The sequence below is a fragment of the Colletes latitarsis genome, chromosome 6 (genome assembly GCF_051014445.1).
Source record: "Colletes latitarsis isolate SP2378_abdomen chromosome 6, iyColLati1, whole genome shotgun sequence".
NCBI lineage: Eukaryota > Metazoa > Arthropoda > Insecta > Hymenoptera > Colletidae > Colletes > Colletes latitarsis.
The window spans coordinates 26,800,679-26,818,806 of record NC_135139.1 but is presented as its reverse complement, the minus strand read 5'-3'; the positions used below and the strand labels follow the sequence as shown (position 1 = coordinate 26,818,806).

Sequence of the window (18,128 nt, the reverse complement as noted above, 5' to 3'; positions counted from 1 at the left end):
ACTCGTGCCGCTCGAATACTCGTTATCTGTGACCCGTAAAATGAGCGACGAGCCGAACTTGACGAGGAATGCATCGATCAGATGCACGAGTCACTTTCCCGACCGTATCGAATTTCATAGTTCGTGCACACTCTGTACACCGTATAACGCCGCGTTACTTTATCGCGTCTTTAACGAGCTTTTATTGCATTTTACACATTCTACCTAACATTACGAGGATATTAAAATCTAAGACGATGCAAAGAAAATGGAGGAAATTCAGTGACTCGTAATAATTTAGCCGTGTATGGTGTAGGACTAGAGCGATCAAGCGAGAAACGTGGAACCACCGGTTCGCTTGAAAGCGGGGTAAGTAGTATTACCTCGGTCTTGTGCGTTCTATCTAAAGAGAATAAAAATCGCTGAAATAAAAATAATGAACGGGTTAGGAGATTAGAGACATTCGTCGACTACCCTCTTTCGCTAACCATCATCCCATCTTTGATGACGGTCCCAGCCTCCTCCAAGTCACGGACGATTTCGTTGGTGGGATTCGATGTAAAAATGATCGTTCGAAAGGGAATTACCGCGGATGGCCTTGGTTGGATAACATCGATGGTCCAGGACGATTGCGGACACGTCGTCAGCGATCTCGTGGTTCTTGCCGGCGGGGAACCGTAGGTGACTACCAGGCTGGTGATGGTAACAAACGACGATGAGTGGGGCAGAGGCAGGGGTTGGGGGTTGGAGGTAGCTGGATGACTGGCGGCGGAAGCGTCGTCATGGCGACGCATCGATCAGCCACCGCCACGCGAATCGAGTCGAGCCGAGGCCACATCACACACTGCCGGCCGCCGCATCGCTTGATACACACGTGCAATCACCGACGAGCGCGCGAGCACGGACACGGTGCACGCACACCGACCGACGCGAGCAGCGCATCGCCACGCATTGTGCGCAAAACCTAACCCGCAGCCCGCCTTAAACGTCCCATAGTCACTGTCTTTCCTCTCTAACAGCGATCTGCGGGAAAGAAATTTCAACGAACCTCCCATAATCCTTTGCTTATGTCGACCAGCTAGAGCAGTTGTCTTTTGCGAGAACGTCGGTGGAGGGCGTCCGGTCGATCGAGCCGGAAGCGCGCACGGACCATAGAAATCGTTGCTGGCCTGGACGAGGTCAGGGTTCCCGCTACGGGGAGCCGTTCAATGAGCGCTGCGTGCACCGGGGACGTTCATTTCCTCGCGACATTACACCGTGTCACCGGTAACAGCCCGCCGCGATTACTTCCTCGCTTTCGGCCCCGAGAAACACGGAGAGCCGCGATTCGCGATCGAAAGAACGGCTATATCGAAACCCCAGATGCGGGATACCTGCGTAGCTGGGAACCGATACACCAGCAATCGAATTGCCATTCGAACGTGTTGGCAATAATCGCGCCGGCCCGTGGGAATCAAGATTGATGGGGACTTGTTGAAACGCTCGAGTTACACACAACAACGTGTATCGTTTCGTGCGTTGTTTACGAGTTTGATAAACAGAGAGTAGAGGGTCAGAGGTTGCGGATTGAGACAATAATAACTAACTGTTTTCCTCCCCTATGTGTATCGATAATTTATGCGATACGTCATTGGAATATTTTTCACCCTCGTGCAACGTTGCCATTTTTTTTCTCGATGAGATTTAGTGGCTTTGAAAAGTAAAGGTGCTCGGATAAAATTTTCAAGTTATAGAATTGCGTTGAATTTGCTTGTAAAATTGATTTTTGGCTGACGAAACTACTGAATATTGTAAGATATCATTCTCCTTACAAAGACATATTGCCTATGTGCAATATTCACAGGTGTGAAAAGGCTTTCTAGGCGCGGTTCCGAAACGATGATTTATGACAGAGTATCGTCTTGGCACCCCGCTGCGTTTACGAGAGTCATCGTATTTGCTCCACCGAGTATACCTCGTTACTCGCGGAACAATACAATCGTAAAATGTTAGGAGAGTCGAGAACCGGGCCGACCAATTCCAAGAATCGACCCTTTTAATTAGCAAAGACGTTCCGTATACGCTTAGTCTCGAACGAAACGTTGGTTTTCCTACTTCAGGAAATCCAAGAGTCAATTCACGTTCGATTAATTCCCGAATATCGCTATCGATTCAAGAAACTTCTTTTATAAATAGAGGAGGTACGAAAGCTTATGAGACTATCTGTACGTGAAATGTCCAATATCTCGCATACATATACCGTTACGATTGACGTATCGTTAAGAAAAATCATTTGCAAAAAGTGGCGCGACGAGAAAGTATCGATTTCTCAGCGCCCCTCTAAAAAATTAATAATATTCCCAATACGGTTGATAGTAAGAAAGAGTGGAGAAACGGTCCAGCTAGATGACCAAGTTCCGACACCGTCGGTGGAGAGAACACCTGACTCCCGGAACACGATCTGGGTCTCTGGAAAGAAAAGGTGTACCGGGTTCGTTCGACTGCCACAGTTCAGCAGCTTCCGGTGGGCAGCCGGAACGGGTGTTACGTCGAAGCGGCTGCCGGCGGTCGATCGATCCTCCGGCCTGGAGAAGCAGCCGTCGTCGTCGTCGTCGTCGTCGTCGTCGACGTCGACGTTCCCAACCCCGCGTTCCCTGGCCTTCCAGTTCTGAGCTCGGACTGAATACCGCTGATTGTCCTCTGCTTTCTCGCTCTGTCGCCCTCTTTCCCTACCCTTGCCGATGTCTGCCGTCTCCCTTCATCCCTCTGGGGGAAAGCTCGAACCTCGGCTCTCCACTCGTAACCACCCTCATCCTCCACTCCACTCCACCCGAAACCCACCCCGTGGCACCCTATCCTCCACGGTGCCGTGCTACTCCTACCCACTCCACGATAATGATGGCAATCAGACCCTCAGAAAGGATTTCAGGAAATTCTCTCGCCTTTTTGTCGGCAGCCGGGGCGGAGGCGGACGCCACAAACACCGGTCGTCGTCGTCCTCCTCCTCCTGGTAGTTATAGTCGTCGTTCCGTTCATCGTTCTGGCTCTTCCTACCGACGCATCTGTGGCTTTCCGATCGCTCGATGCAGCATCGGTGACCCGTCTGCCGGTTGGTGCATCCTGCGCTTCGGAATTAGATGCGCGCTCGATGCACCTGATCACTCTTCGTTTACCCGGTTCCTGTTGTCCTCCCGTTACAATCCTTAGTTTACCTTTCACCGACAACTCGTAAAACGGTTTAGAAATTATTTATTTTCGATATAGTTTTGCAGTAAAAGTTTGCAGACAGCCTGTATTTTCGACGAGTTTCTTTGCCGCGAGGAAAATTCGACGGGCTCAGAGCTCGTTAGCCCGCGGTCGTTCTTAGTAATTATATGTATACGATTCAGTTTTAGCGAGCCGTTTGGAAAGGATTTTTTAAGACGAAAGTCTGGTTCCTTTGAGCGGACGGACTTTAGAGAACGATATTGTGCTTTTCCGTGAAACGGTTTTCCACTGCACGAAACGGTACTCGTTGTCCCACGGTCTGAGAATTTTTTCAAAGGTCACGAACCTACGCGTGAAAAACTTGAACGAGTATTATCTAAAATGACGACCGTCGCTCAATTCCGATCTCACGGGACTTGTTTATTTATTCTTTTTATTTGACGAAAATTCCTGAGGCAATTCGCAGCAATTTTGTTTGCTTTCCTTTTCGCCGGTAATTCCGTCGCTCCTTATCGAGTGTTCCAGGAAGACTTACTTTCCTGGCGGCGATAAAACTTACGATAATTAGTTGCACCCTCGGACAGGAATTAATCACTCTGCCGTGTCGAGACTCCGCAAAGTCGCAGTTCTTTGCCGCGCCATGAGTAGGGAGTTTCGTAGCTTGTTACGCGTTAATTCCGAGCCATTTTCGCGAGGACCGTGTGAAAGCAATGAAACAACGTTCCAAGGAGGAGGGAACACTAGCTTCGCGAGAGAAAAAAGAAAAATTAGTTCTGCTTAGGTTACTCGAAAATTTATGTACCATTTTATTTTCTACGCGGACACGCTCCCATAGTTGGAAACTTGGGAAATTCCCACTCTTTATTTAATACACGCCAGAAACTTTAACTCCCAAAAAATGGTCCCCGAATCGTAATTGTTGTTATGATCCGAAGTAGCGGTACGAGCCAAAGTTCTTCGCAGCTATCATTTGGCGCGGAAGATCGTTCGCTTCCGTTCGTGACAGAGGCACTTAAGAAGCAAGATTTCGTGTAGTTTGAAACGGCTACTTCGGAGTATTTACGTGCTCGACTACGTGTTCCGTGAATCGGAGCACTGCCAAAGGGAAACGTAATGGCATTAGATCAATTCCGATGCCCTTTTCTTTGTCCTGCCTCGTAATTTCATATTCGATCGGCTGCCATCTTGGAAACCAATCTTGGACACGTCTGTAGATTACCAGAGAGATTGGCGATTGAGAATTTCAAGAATTGTTGCCAAACCTACTATCAGCTGGTCCGATTTACTATTAATTCGTGTTCCAGTGAAATTTGATCTTAACTCGTGGGTAAATAGTTGAAAAATTTAAATGGATGATTCAGGGGGGTTGTTAAAGTAGAAACTTGTCAAAACCTCGTAAAGTATCTGCATATATTGTATGAAAAAGCAGTGTTTCGTTAAAATAAAACAGTGATGGATAACAAGAAAATGACTAATGGTGTGGGGTCTCGAAAAGAAATTTGCCGTCCGATAAAATTCGTTTCGGAGGGCCTGAGTGGACTCTATGTATAAAAATAAGAGGAAAATTTGGCCAACCAAGGATAGGGACGAAGGTCTTCCCTTTGTTTCGTGGCAGAGTGACTTTATCGCTTCTGTTTCATCAAGAAGACGAGGGATGTTGTTCGGACGTGTCGAAAGGTGAGGGTTGAGGCAGCGGCAGTGTGATCTGTTGCTCACGGTGCGGTGCACGCCGACAATATTGACTGGAAGCCAAGAAAAAGGCCGAAAAAAGGGGATGCAGAGTCTCCCTATTCCTAACGCTCACTCCCCCGTCGCTCCTTCATTGACGGAACATTAAGCACACACGATAACGCATGATTAACTGGCTAATGACTTTCTCCATGGCGCTCTCCCGCTGATCCGTCCTCGGGGAGGATCGTCGGCTTTTGCAGAATCATCGCCGGGGTGGAATGCACCCCACGTCGTAGAACCATTTTCCCGATAAGTGACGGACGTTCTTCGTCGTTAATCGGTTGAATAATTTGTCGTTGACAAATATTCGTTTGCGTCCTCTAGAGTTCCCGTGAATCGTGTATCCTTCGAGGAATATTCTTTTCTCGATCGTTGTTGGCAGACGATGCACAAAGTAGAGGGTGTCTTACGATCCAAGGGGGTAGAAAATGAAATTGCGAATGTAGAAAAATGAGGATAACTTGGAACGAACGTGAAAAGTATTTTTACAATGATTCTTCGTTTCGTAATCAATTTTTCTAATACGGTAAAATAAAAATACGATAACTGATCGTGGGTGGAATTTGTTTGATGCAAATTAAATAATTTACAGTCGTCTAAATTTTGTAACCAAGTAGAAATAATACGAGCGAACAGAATTGTTAAAAAATTTCGAAAATAGCCTGAAAGTTTGACACCGTCGATAGAGCCAGTGTCAAAGTTAGCAAAAATGGTTAATCGAAGATGGAGTACAAGTCCATCCAAGTCTCACAGACATACATATGAGGGGTAGTTACGAACGCTGAGACATCTGTCGTGGCACGGGGTGACTAAAATAAGGGATGATTTCGGAAGACACTGCCATCTATGCGAAGATTCTCTGAATTTAGGGGTAGTTAGTAGCTGGTCGTTGGTTTTAGTATTGATCCGTACCCCTTGCAGGGAAATGCCGGCGCACAAAGTACTTTGGTACCGAGGGTAGCTTCCCTGTGATCTTCTTAACCGATCATCGTTAACAGCCTCCTTCGTTACTCTGTCAAGATAACGTTAGAACGCGACTCCTAATTTTACACATCGCCGTATCAACGACGCGGAATTTCGCGTAAAATGATTCTTATTCGATCGATCAATAATTTTCATAATAAATTTTACTAACTTGAACGCGTATATAACTAGGCATATATCTCCGCGATGATTTACAAAGCTCTACCGAATACAAATGTCACGTACGGCTCGAGCAAGCGAACAACAACAAATATTGCGGCCATATTTGATGATATTCATAGCCAGCGGTATCGTTGTATTCGGCCCACCCTGCACCCTCGGCGTAATTCGATCCTGAAACCTTGAACATAGTCACCGCACGAAACTGACTCGAACCACCCGTCCCCTGCCGTCGATAAAATACAAGATTTACTATAATGGCGGGTCGTCGAAAGAACGAAACAGGCGAACGTTCTCGCTCGGACTTCCGTCGAGTCACGTGGACGGGCCGGTTCTCCTTTTTCTCACCCTTTTCTTCGCTCGTTCGGCCCCATTTGCTCTTTTTATTTCTTGTTTTCGTCCTTGGAGCGGCTCCGGTTCCACCTTCGCACTCTCGCACGTAGCCGTGGCGAGTTAGCGACTTAACGAGGTTATTTCACGACGTCGACTGGGTGGGCCATAGGTCGCGCGAGGATGAATAATGACAGGCCAAGCGGCTGCACGGCGAGCGGCCGCGTCCGCGACACGTACGATCGTGCATAAGCTCGAGTTATGTGGACACGTGTAAAACTCGGATCCTATTGGATAACGTACGGAGATATATGATTCAAGGAAATTCGCTAGATACGCGGACGGTGCAACGCGAATATCGAGGCTGGAATCCAAACGACATAATCTAATATTAACGAACGAATATGGAATATAAACATCGACCGACAAAAACCACGCTCGATATCTACTGTTTACCGAGTGCTCTGTCCGCGTGCCAAGATTCGCCATTAATAGACCCGCCGTTCTTCATAAAAACGTTAATAACACCCGTTCGTATGCAAACGCCGCAAAAAGGCAGAGCCACCGTACCCGCGTCTTACGAGGGGAAAAGCAACTTACAAAGTAAATAAAAGAAAAAAAAATGATTCGAAAACAGCACATCGATAATACCGTGTAGCGGTGCAAAAACTCGTAGCCGTTAAAGCCAGCGAGATAGAGAGGGGTTTGGAGGAATCAGCCGAGCAAGATAGCGGTAATGGGGGGGTAGTATTGCACGGAGGCCGGTGACAGGAGAAGAAAGAAGCCCAGGGAAAAGGAACGAGGAACAGAAACGAACGCGGAGGAAGATGTACCAGGAAGATAAGGCGGCGGTAACGGCACCAGCGACGAAGCAGCCCTTCGATCCCGCGCCCACGGTCTTTGTTGCAAAGCGCAATAATTGCGCGGGAGGGTGGCCTGCGAGCCGCAGGGGGCGAGGACGAGGAGAAGAAGGAGGGAGGAGGGCAGCAGCACGCGCCGGAAACGGAACCGAGAGTCGTGTGTCCCCGGCGTTCCCGGGCGGAACTATCATGATTAGTCACGGGGCCTGCAACGAGCCGTAGGAGAACAGAAAGACACAACCACCACACCGACCCCCTTGGTACCCGGAATTCGCTCGAGCGCGATCGACCTGAACGCGCCACGGAGAAAGCACCAATCGATCATTGCTTTTCGAGTTCTGGTCCCCCGGGACTCCCTTTCCACGGTATTCTTCTTAATTGCTGGACTTCTTTGTCCCTGGGATGCTGCTGGACAACAGTGGGAAAACTAGTCCAGAGTAGGAAGACTAGTATAGGACTGGTTTTCTAACGTCGGCATTTGTTTTTCCACGACGATTGCTGGTTCTTTCGTGGAATTATAATCGATTGGGTGCAAGTTGGGACGTAGGACAACGGTTACACTCGGTAAATGATATATTATCGGGTGATTGGGAACGTTTGGTCTAGTCGTAGTTGGGGTTTCTTTATGTGATTTTTAGAGTTTTGGTTAATAAGCTGTTTAAGCTACTTTCGACAACCTATGCTTTCAAACTCGTTAAACGTCGGAGAACAAACTTGACCAGATTTCTATCTCTATATTAAAATAATTATGAAATATTTGCATCGTAATATTAGAAGATATAATGCAGGATGTATGTTCAGCGCGGAGCAACAAATCCGATAATCTCGACAAGAATTCGCACTTGAGGTCTTCGATTCTATCCTGGAGGGTCCGCTAGGCGGATATCCGGGGTCATCCGAGCGGCGTCCCCGAATTTCTTTAATGTATTCTTTCCATTTTTTACAGGCAAGACAGTTACGATCCTCTGAACCTTAGTCACCCCTTGAGGCTGGGAACGAGGGTGACTAGGGCTACCAGTCGTAGTTGCTGGTGGCGGAAGCGAAGGGGCGCGCAAAGGTTCCCGGACGAAGGGCAAAAGGGATCACACCGTGGGGGTTGGTTGAACCCGAGTCCGAGGGCTGCTCGAGACCCCATAACCACCCCCAACCTCGGTGGGTTAACCGATACCGGCAATTATCAACGCGTCTTGGTCACCGTGATCCTCCCTTCTCGAGGAAGAGGCGCATACAGGGTGAGTCTTGGCAAATCCAGCGCGATTAATTGATCGAACTCGTGGCTTTCAGTGACTGGTTCCTCGTGTCAGGAAACATTAACCCTTGGCCCGTCAACTTCGCCCCGTCGACAGCCACCCTTCCTCGTTCCGTAGCCTATGGTTTGCACGGCACACGTGAGATTTTGAAACCCAATACGAAGGTAAAAGTGGCGGTAGAGAAATAATCGTACGCAACAGAAACCGAAAATTATCGATCTGATTGCCAATTTGTTCCTACGTCTTTTAATATTACATACGTATGTATATCAAATATGGTTCCATATTAGAATACGATCGATTGAAATTTTCCGTAAAATTTTCGACGCTCCCGCCATATTGTTTTACACGTACAATTTGAGGAGACTCTTTTTCGAAAATCTAACGACCTTTTTGCTGTAAACGTTCCGTGGAGGCCGTTCCACTTTTGCGCGTACAATGCGACGCGTTGCATCCTGTCTTTCAGGCGACGCTAGGCACGTGAAATTGGTGCAAAGGGTGCGAGGCGAGCTCTTTTATGTTGCATCGTTTGTCTCGCGAGGTACCCCGTTCCATGCAATTAGACAGATGAGAGGTAACATTACCCTCGGTCACATAAAGTGTAGGCGTACTGACGTTTTCCGGTCGAGGGTACGAAAGTGTTCAAGGCGATACTCTTCCGAGCTTTAATTGCCCGGGTTCTGTATCGCCGGATGACCTATCGTTCTTATCCCGTGTCACTTAACACGTGTTCTTCGACGTGTTCGTCACGCTAAACGATCGACAGAAAAGTGATTACTCTTATAGAAAATTTGTTCACCTTGGCGTTACGGAACTACCGAAGAACGTGGCCCTCCTCGAGGAACCAGTACTATACCGCGTTAAATAATCGCTTTTATATTTTTGTAATTGGGTAAAAAATACAACAGCTTTTCTAGATTTAAACAGTTTCGATCTATTCTGTACGAAACTGTAATAACTATTTCATTAATTTCTATCGTTTGTGGGGGAACGGGGGTGTAGATAAAATGGCCCCTTTAGCTAGATACACCCCGTGTAAGTGTCCCGTGGCCTCGGGCCTAGTTCGGTCGAGCGTGTACGATCGAACGTAAGCCCTGTGAACCTTAAAAGGGCTAACCACCGTGAGCCCCGGCAAACAACACGTTGTCGGCATGCGCGTCACCTCATTTTGTCAAACATCAATTACCAGCGCAAACAAGGCGGGATGGTGCTCGACCGGCAAACATTAAATACATGCACCGCCCTCGGACACGCTGACACAATATCCGATATGTAATGGACCGATCGAATACGAAACCAAGTCCGTTTAACGCGTTCGTTGCCACGTTGCTCACCAGTGGCCGGCTCTGGAAACTCACGATGAGTTTCAAAATCGTTTTAAACCAGATTTATTACGTAAGGATTCGTAAATTTCGCGAGACTACGGTGACTATTGCGATCAAATTTCCAAGATATTAGTTTCGGATTAACCGTCGGAAATGGTCCGTGGAAATCTAAGCCCGATTTCGTTACCTCCTGACCGGTTCCTTTTTGTTCCATCTAAACGGTAAATTTTCTCCGAGAGGTTAACCAACGCTACAATTTCACCCGGGGGTGGATTTCCCCCATTGTCAGAGGCTCCGAAACTCGAGCAGAATTATGGTCAGGTAGCAGAGCGCGTATAGATCCTCGGCACGAAACGGTCCCGGACTTAAAATTTAAGTAGCCGAGCACCGTCGTACGCCAAAGGCCGCAGATACGAACAGATAGAGTCAACCTCGAGCCCTGGAGGGCTGCAGAGGGTTGAGAACCGGAGGGATGCTGGGATGCCGAGGGGTGCATCCGGGATCTCGGAGGGTGGCGATTCGCGGGGCGGTCGGTCGTCATGGATACGTTCCCGGCTAACCCCTAACCGCTCCTCCTCCCTTGTCATCCACATTTTCGCGACTACGCCGCCATCATCGACCCACCATCTTGCGCGAGGACCGACGATCTCTCGTGAAAACTTTTCGGCCACTCGAGACGGTCTCCCGTCCTCCCACAACCGAGACGGTTTAAATTCTTATCTGGATAAACAGAACTTGTCAACGAATAGAAGACACCCTTTCCAACAAATATTGGGGAATTAAATATTTAAGACGGATCAAGTGAAAATGTTACTCTTGAATGAATCGATATCCAGGGTGTTCGGACACCCCTGGGAAAAATTTTAAATAAGACGATAATCAAGAATACAAATTGCTGATGGAGGCTTCGTCAAAAAGTTATTAACAATTACATTCAAAAATTTCAAATCGTTCTGGAAAAATTATTTTCGGTTGCGGGGGTCAATTACAATCATTTTTGGTGAATAGACATACCCCGAAATCTTGCGCATTTTCGAGAAAAAAATTCAGTACGGTCGGAACTTTAAACGTTAATAACTGTTTAAGGAAGCCTTCATCAAGAAATTGGTAGTCTTGATTTTCGTCTTATTTTGGCCTCTAGAATCCCCCGTTAAAATTTTTCCCAAGGGTGACCAAACACCCTGTGTACTAGAGGGTAGATTTCTTATAGAAAATATTATAAAATCAAATACTTGGAGAAAATGGTAATGTGAGATTTCCTTGAACGAATAAGTGTTCTCTCGTTCGATAATTTACAGTGTTTGTTCGTCGAATTAAATCTCCTAGGATCGCTAGATTTCTGTAATATCAAAAATATCGTTCTGTTTTCGGAGAAAAGTTGGAGAGGAATTCTCGGGTCGGCAATCCGTCCTTCTGAAAAGCGACGGGAGCTGGCAGAAAGATGGTAAACGTTCGAGTGTGGCGCGCAAAGTTTTCAGCCAGCGACCGATAAATTTCCGAGGAACGAGCAGGATATTGGTGTGGTCGTGGAGAGCAGTCGACGACCGTTTTGCTCAGTTGGCGGCGTTGCAACCCTCGTGCAACGTGCCCCCCATCGGTGCACCGTGTTATACCCCCCCTTGGCCCTCTCGCTCCTCATGGCCGCCCTCTCGCGCCGGGGGCGTGGGCGGTAGATAACGTGATTTACACTGGCCGGGTAATTAATGTCCTCGGCGACCGGCGCTTTAAAAAAACAATCGGAAATCGGCGACAACGAAGAGCAACAGTCAGGCCGCGCCGGTATCGCGACCGGCACCGTGCTGACAAATTATCGCGCCCGAGATTTTCCTTCTTTTCTCCCCCCCCGTTTTTCTTTTTTTCCCCACGCCATTTTATCGAGGAAGAAGGTCGATGTCATCCGCTATCTTTGATTTCGATCCTGGAGAACGACAATCGAATATTCCGTTTGGACGGACCTCGCTGGAATTTCTATTTGCTTTGAATTTTTAAATATTTTACTCGATAAGATAAGCCCTTTTCTTTTTAACCCCAAGTCCTTTCCAGACAAAAGTGTTCGCTCATAATTACGGAAGCAAAAACACTCGTGACAAAAGTTGCTGTGAATTGAATTTCCAAACATTTTTGTTGTATGCAAATTTTCGGTACAATCGATATTAACCCATATAAAAAAAGCAGAGTTGTACGAATGTACGATGAATGAAACGTACAGTATCTCGCTTGCAGTTGTTTTTACAGCAAAAACATATAGCATAAAAGTTACGACACATAAAATTTGTCAACTTTTTTGTCGCATACAAATTTGTCGTACGATCGATAGTTCGTAGATATACGAGATTAGGTGGTAATGGAATTTTGTTTATTTGTGTTGCGGATAGTAAAATAACAGAAATTGCGTATCAGGTTACGGTAAAATAATTTCTACGTTTAGACAATATTTTCTATCGCGGACAACACCGGGTGTTTCCACTATTTATAAATCTCTCGATAAGTTGAAATAGATTTTCTCGTCTTCCGTAATAATTATTGCTGATTAAATATTTATCGCAATTGTAACGTTGTCGGCAACTCTGCGTTGTTTCTTAGCACCTGGTCACGAGCAAGCAAACATTAACTACGAACAACGTGAGAAAAGTGCTAGAATTACCGCGTACGCGAACGATCATGAGAAACGTCAAGATCGAAACGTTCGATTAGATCCCTGAATTTGTTAAAGCCGTGAGAAAATTAGTGAGTCAGTGTAATTGTGCTGGCGAACGACGTTAACCTTTCGATCGTGGTCGATTTCTGGCACTCGTACGAGCGTTTACTATTCAGAAACGCGACACAAGAAACACCCAGTCGCGGTCTTCGATATAAAATAAATTCTAAACGAAACAAAATAGAGAAAGAGATAAATCATCGTTGATTATTCTTATTCGACGTAGATCGAGAAGCTTTGCATTCTTTTGAGCATAGAAGGTACGTGGTTAGGAACATAATCGTATATTAAGATCGGTAGAATGGGTGCTAACACCGGCAAGAAAAATGCTGAAGGAAAGAAGTAGGCAAATCAGATAAAAGTTTCATTTGAATAATCGTTTGAATAAAGGTTTATCTCCATAACGGACGCCTCTGCTTCTGTATCATTTGCTCCGACACGAGCTTGCACGTAATCGAGTTGCGTGTGCTTTTCCACGCGTACTCGCGTGACTCGCGGTTAACATAAGAAACATCGTTCCGCCGAGTAACTTGTCCAAGTTCGATGCGTGCCTAACGCCAGCTCGACTCGCAACCACGACCAGAAAAATCCTTCTTCCGTGTCCGATACTCCCTACTTTCAAATGGTACATCGCCATAAAAGGCCTCGCGTGACGATTATTAGTTCTGACCGAGTCCGATCGCTGCTGGTCACCGATCAATTTTCTTATACCAAACTTGATAGAGATGACCGGTAATCTACGAAGGGTCTAAATACGCGTTCGCAACAGGATGATGCAGGTACTCACCGGTGATGGAGGCAGTCGGAGAAATGGCGGATGGGTTGGCACGTGGCGGAGGCGAGAAAGCTCCGGATAGGTAGCCACCACGATCGGCGAGCGCCTGTTTAGCCTTGTCGACGCTCTCTTTGAGCCTTTGGAAGGTGCTACCGCAGGTTATGCCGCGATACGTCCAATTCTCCTGTTTGACGCTGGCCGCGGTTACACCTACGGCCGCGGCCGCGGCTCCGGCTCCGGCTCCGGCTCCTGAGGCTCCCTTTAATTCGAGCGCACCTGCGTACGAACAGCTAGCGCTGTCGTACATCACCAAAGAGCCCCTGAAAATCGGCACATCACATTATCACATTAATTTCTATAAATGGAGTCACACGGTCGCACCTTTTAAATTTCAGAATGCCTATACGTTGCCTCGTTTACGTTACGGTTACCAACGATTAAAGTAACTCGAACGTTTGAAAATAAATTGAGAAAATTGTTTTGCAATCCAAGACGAACGGATCCTTTCACGCGTCGCGTCGTTCGTTTTCTGTCAGCGGTGGATCACAAAGCGAAAAACACAATCTATAGGCAATGAACCGCGTTAACAGAGTAAGTGTGAGTTACTTTAAACTCTTGACAGCACTTGCGTACAGTAGGCAGTGTCGTTAAGGATCATTAAAGGACCCTCGAAGCATCCGGTAAAGTCACGATCGAATTAAATCGAATGAGCGTGCGCGCAAGAAAGTTTCTTGCTTACGAACGAGACGGGTGAATACATTACGGAGAAGTTGACTTCTACAGGAAATACGATCAACAACAATCTATAACATAAAACGAACCATCGGGACGAAAAGAAACCACTCGAGAGGAATAATGTTAGAAATTCTTTCGAATGATAGAACTTGATAAGTTTATGGTGAATACATCGAGACACCCTGTATACTGTCATGCTACAAGGTTCGTCCCGTTTACGAATAACAGAAAGAAAGAAACTGCTGCTACCGAACACGTGTTCTTGACGAGATTGCGAATTGATAAGCGACGGATGTTTAAAACCCTTGATGTAACATATACGAGCGACCATCCTGGAGCGGTTTTCAATGTCTCCAGCGCAGCGGCTCGGTGTCTAGCAGGTCGTCGCGATCGTCGCGTGGAGGAATCGCCCGAGGAGATATCGGCGAATTAACGACTAACTGGAGGCAGATTACGTGCACGTAACAACCGGGAACTCGTAATCGATCTGTCCGTAATTTAGGCGTTCGTCGTGCATCTGCCTGCCGATCTACATTTTATCGACGCTGCCTCCAAGTTCTCCGACGCCAAACGGTGCTCCGATATCGACAGCATGAATCACGAAAAATTTTATTCGAGTCCATTCCTATTTAATTTTCGAAATATCTTGCAAAGTTTAACGAAGCAAATAGCATATTTGTACGTAGGTGGATAGAGAAAGGTCGGAGGACAGTGTTAACTGTACATATAAAAAATAGAAAAACCCTGAAAATTTACCGGATAAAGCGTTAATTTTCGAAAGAAGAAGGCACTGGTTTTACCTGCCGCTGTCGCTGCGACGATTTCCACGATAAAACGCGAGCTGAACGCCGACCACGCCGATCATCGATCGTCCCTGGATATTCGCGAGACCGCGTCGCGACGATCTGGTCCCCCAGGACTCGTTCAGGATCCCCCCGATCCCACAGCCGTCATCGTCGTTCGCGTCATTCGCTCGAAACGAGCAAAACAGTCGCGGAATAATGCACTGAGCAGATACGCGCGGATGTCCACAATGTATCGAGGTCAATTTAATCACGTTCACAAAACTGTCGCATAATCACGGTGCACCTCCGGCGGGCCGCAAGTATACGGTTTCCGCGTCCCGTCAACGAGACCCGGGTACTTAATGACTCTCGTCGCGATTGTCACTCTATTCCAACGCTAGGTCCTTTCCTCGGCAATTTTTCCACCGATTTACAAGAATTCGACTCGTTTGCACTAAAAGATCGAGCCTCGATCGGCGCTGGATCCGCCCACCTCGTCAGCATCGACGATCGATTCGAATCAAGACTCGTTCGATATTCTTCTTACGCTCCTCCTTCTCCTCCCAAGTCGAAATCTTCCGTTTATCTTGCGATATTTATTATTTCAAGTCTTGCACTTTAACCCTTTCTTCGTGCATCGAATGGTCTTGGACGAACGAATCGGGAGACGAGCCATCTTTCCAATTTTCATTGAATCGTCATGGTTGGTGCGTGTATCCGTCGATTCCGCCGGGGGTTGTTGAAAATGACGAGATCGCCTGGAACGCGACACGGGATCGTCGGATAACCGATCCGGAGGAGTCTGGACCCGATATCAAGAAGAAGGTACTCCGGGCAGGTTGTCTCGCGCAACTGCGGCCGCCGCGGCCAGCAAATTGCCTGCTTCCGGGCCTCATTACATCACTCTGTTACTCTGTTAACGCTCGCCGGAAACCCCTCTGCCTACCTCGTCTAAACTCTCTCGTATGTACCTACACACACTGTTTAAATGCACTGTCGCGGACGACGTGGCCGCGCGGTCCCGTGCGAAAGAGGGAGAAAACGCTAACGCGTATCTTGGTGGATTTTCATTCGGATCGGACCTAGTCCGTCTGATCCCTGCTTTCCTGGGGATCCTGGGCCCCCGAACAGTTTTCGGAAACAAAGTTTTTTACAATTTCCAAAACAAGAACAAGTACTCGAGATAAAGAAGCACACCCGATACACGACAAACGATTAACGAAGGAGGAAAAAGAAGAGATCGAAGCGATCACTGATATTAACCGAACGAGGCGATCTTCTTCTGGAAACTGGAATACTTTAATAACAAAAATGCTGTTACAAGGTAACTAGATATTCCCAAGAAGAAGAACACAAACAAGATTATCAATTTTTACGCATATAAATCTTGAAATTTCCTTTCGAACACGCGTCCGTTTTATGAGAAAAACAAGCAGATAAACGAACACTTGGTTGCCTAGTTTGTGGCGTTCAACGTAGGATGATGTTTAAGATTTTTCTGAGAGAGAACACAAACATACAAAATTGCCAATATCTCAAATTTCAGCACAATGCTGTGAACATAATATTTCGGTGAGCGTTAAAGCTAGGAGAAATTGTTAAATTTTATTTAATTTGTTACCTTGAAAGTACCTTTGAAGAAATACCTTGATTACAGCGGACGATGAACGCGGTTGTGTAGAATTTACGGGGCGTTAAAAAAAAAATATGAATAACGGGAACGCAGAGCGATAAAAGAAACGGCGGGAAAAATTGTGGACGCGGGCGGTAATTTAGCGTTGAAGATAGGCGCTGTTGTGGTTAATTCGCGAAACATGCGTGTGGACGTTGTAACATAGACGCAGAACGCGTGGGTCGGGGGTGGAACGATGATAACCGAGCGCGTTTTTATTTCGCGGTTATTCGAAAGTTGGTAGCGATAAACGCGCGACCAGTTCGACCGTCGCGGCTCTAAATCATTCTGGCTGGTATTCTTCGACGGCCACCATGATCTTGATCGTAAATATCGATCTATATTGTTGAAAGTTCGTGGTGCCCTTTAGCGGTAATGAAATTATTGGCTCCCGTTCCTGAATTTGGCAATATTTCGTCACGTTGTTGCACTGGATCGCTATACAGTAAGCATGTGTATTCGCTGGCAAGTTTATCAATTTTTACGTTCGCGCAGAAGACGTTAAATTTCCTGTTAGAGGAGGGTACGGAGCGTGGAATGAACACGTGGAAACAACACCGTGGACGTAAAAACATTAAAAGAAGAGGGCAAATTTTTGTGCCCAAAAAGATTTAGATCAAAGTTTGACTCGAATTTTCGACGAAATTTCTTAGACCGAAGCGGTTCAAGTATTAGACAAAGCCTACGAGAACAATGGTCTATCGAAAGCACAGACGGTAAAGGGAAAATAGAAACTTTGCCCGTTGAAACGAGCCTAGATACACTCCTGTACGATTCTTTTTCACAAAGTTATGGCAGTTGAAATATCTTTTATAAATTGCTGTCATCGATAAAGGCATAACATTAGACGGCTGCGTATGAAATCCCGGGATTTACATATTTCTATGTATTAGAAGATTGTACGACGTTATATAAAAACAGTATCGTAACAGAAGAGTCCACAGTGTTTTAAGACATTTGACACGTTCCCTTACTCGGTCATCGAGAAACGAGGATTAACACGTTCACTGTCAGATAAAAACTGAAATTTTGATTCCTGTCCATCGTAAACTACATAACCTAAAGTTTGTTTCGGTACTTATTTTTGTAACCTTGGTAAAATCGAAATCGAAAATTGTATTCCCTCGACGTTTCGAATCGTGAATGAATTTTTCTACTTCCATAATGGTAAATCCTGTCAGCCATGTATGACGTGGCAATGAAAGTGTTAAGGAAAGCCTTGTTCCATTGCAGGAAATCGGGCCCAACTTACCGTCAATGCGGGGGCCTGCGTGTAGCCTTTATCCAGTACTGTCAGATCCAGTTCGTCGATCGGGCGGATTCCTCGAGTCGCGATCGTTCCGTCACGGTCCTCCGCCTCCTCCTCCTCCTCCTCCTCCTCCAGCTCCTCCTCGTCCTCCCCCTCGTGCTCACTTCGCGTCCGATCGACGGATCGGCAACTACCCCCGTCTCGAAGTACTCGTGCCTCGATCAAACGGAGAATAAAAAAAAAGAAACAATCGATCGAGGTGTAGAGGTAAACCGGAGGATGCACGACGGATCGGAGACGTACGACGCCCCGTGTAAACGGCGAGTTCCCGGTCGGACGGCCGCCGGTTATCCGCGGGATTATAGCGGGGATATAAACGAGCTTGTCGGCGCGTGGACCACCGCCGTGGC

General features: G+C 46.8%; 1 protein-coding gene across 2 annotated transcripts in view; it reads right to left on the bottom strand.

Annotated features, from left to right (window-relative positions):
- Ets65a (DNA-binding protein D-ETS-3) overlaps nt 1–17,824 on the bottom strand; it is a 47,179-nt gene extending 29,355 nt beyond the window's left edge. Inside the window, exons 1-2 of one of the 2 annotated variants that reach the window (XM_076766609.1) lie at nt 17,722–17,824; nt 13,290–13,597 (exon numbers count right to left, since the gene is read on the bottom strand). In XM_076766609.1, coding sequence (XP_076622724.1) covers nt 13,290–13,584 — 295 coding nt within the window. In that variant the 5' untranslated portion in view covers nt 13,585–13,597; nt 17,722–17,824. Of the gene's footprint in view, nt 1–13,289; nt 13,598–14,812; nt 15,637–17,721 lie in introns of those variants that run through there. The other variant, XM_076766608.1, reaches the window with a different exon arrangement.
- Between the last annotated feature and the right edge of the window lie 304 nt (nt 17,825–18,128).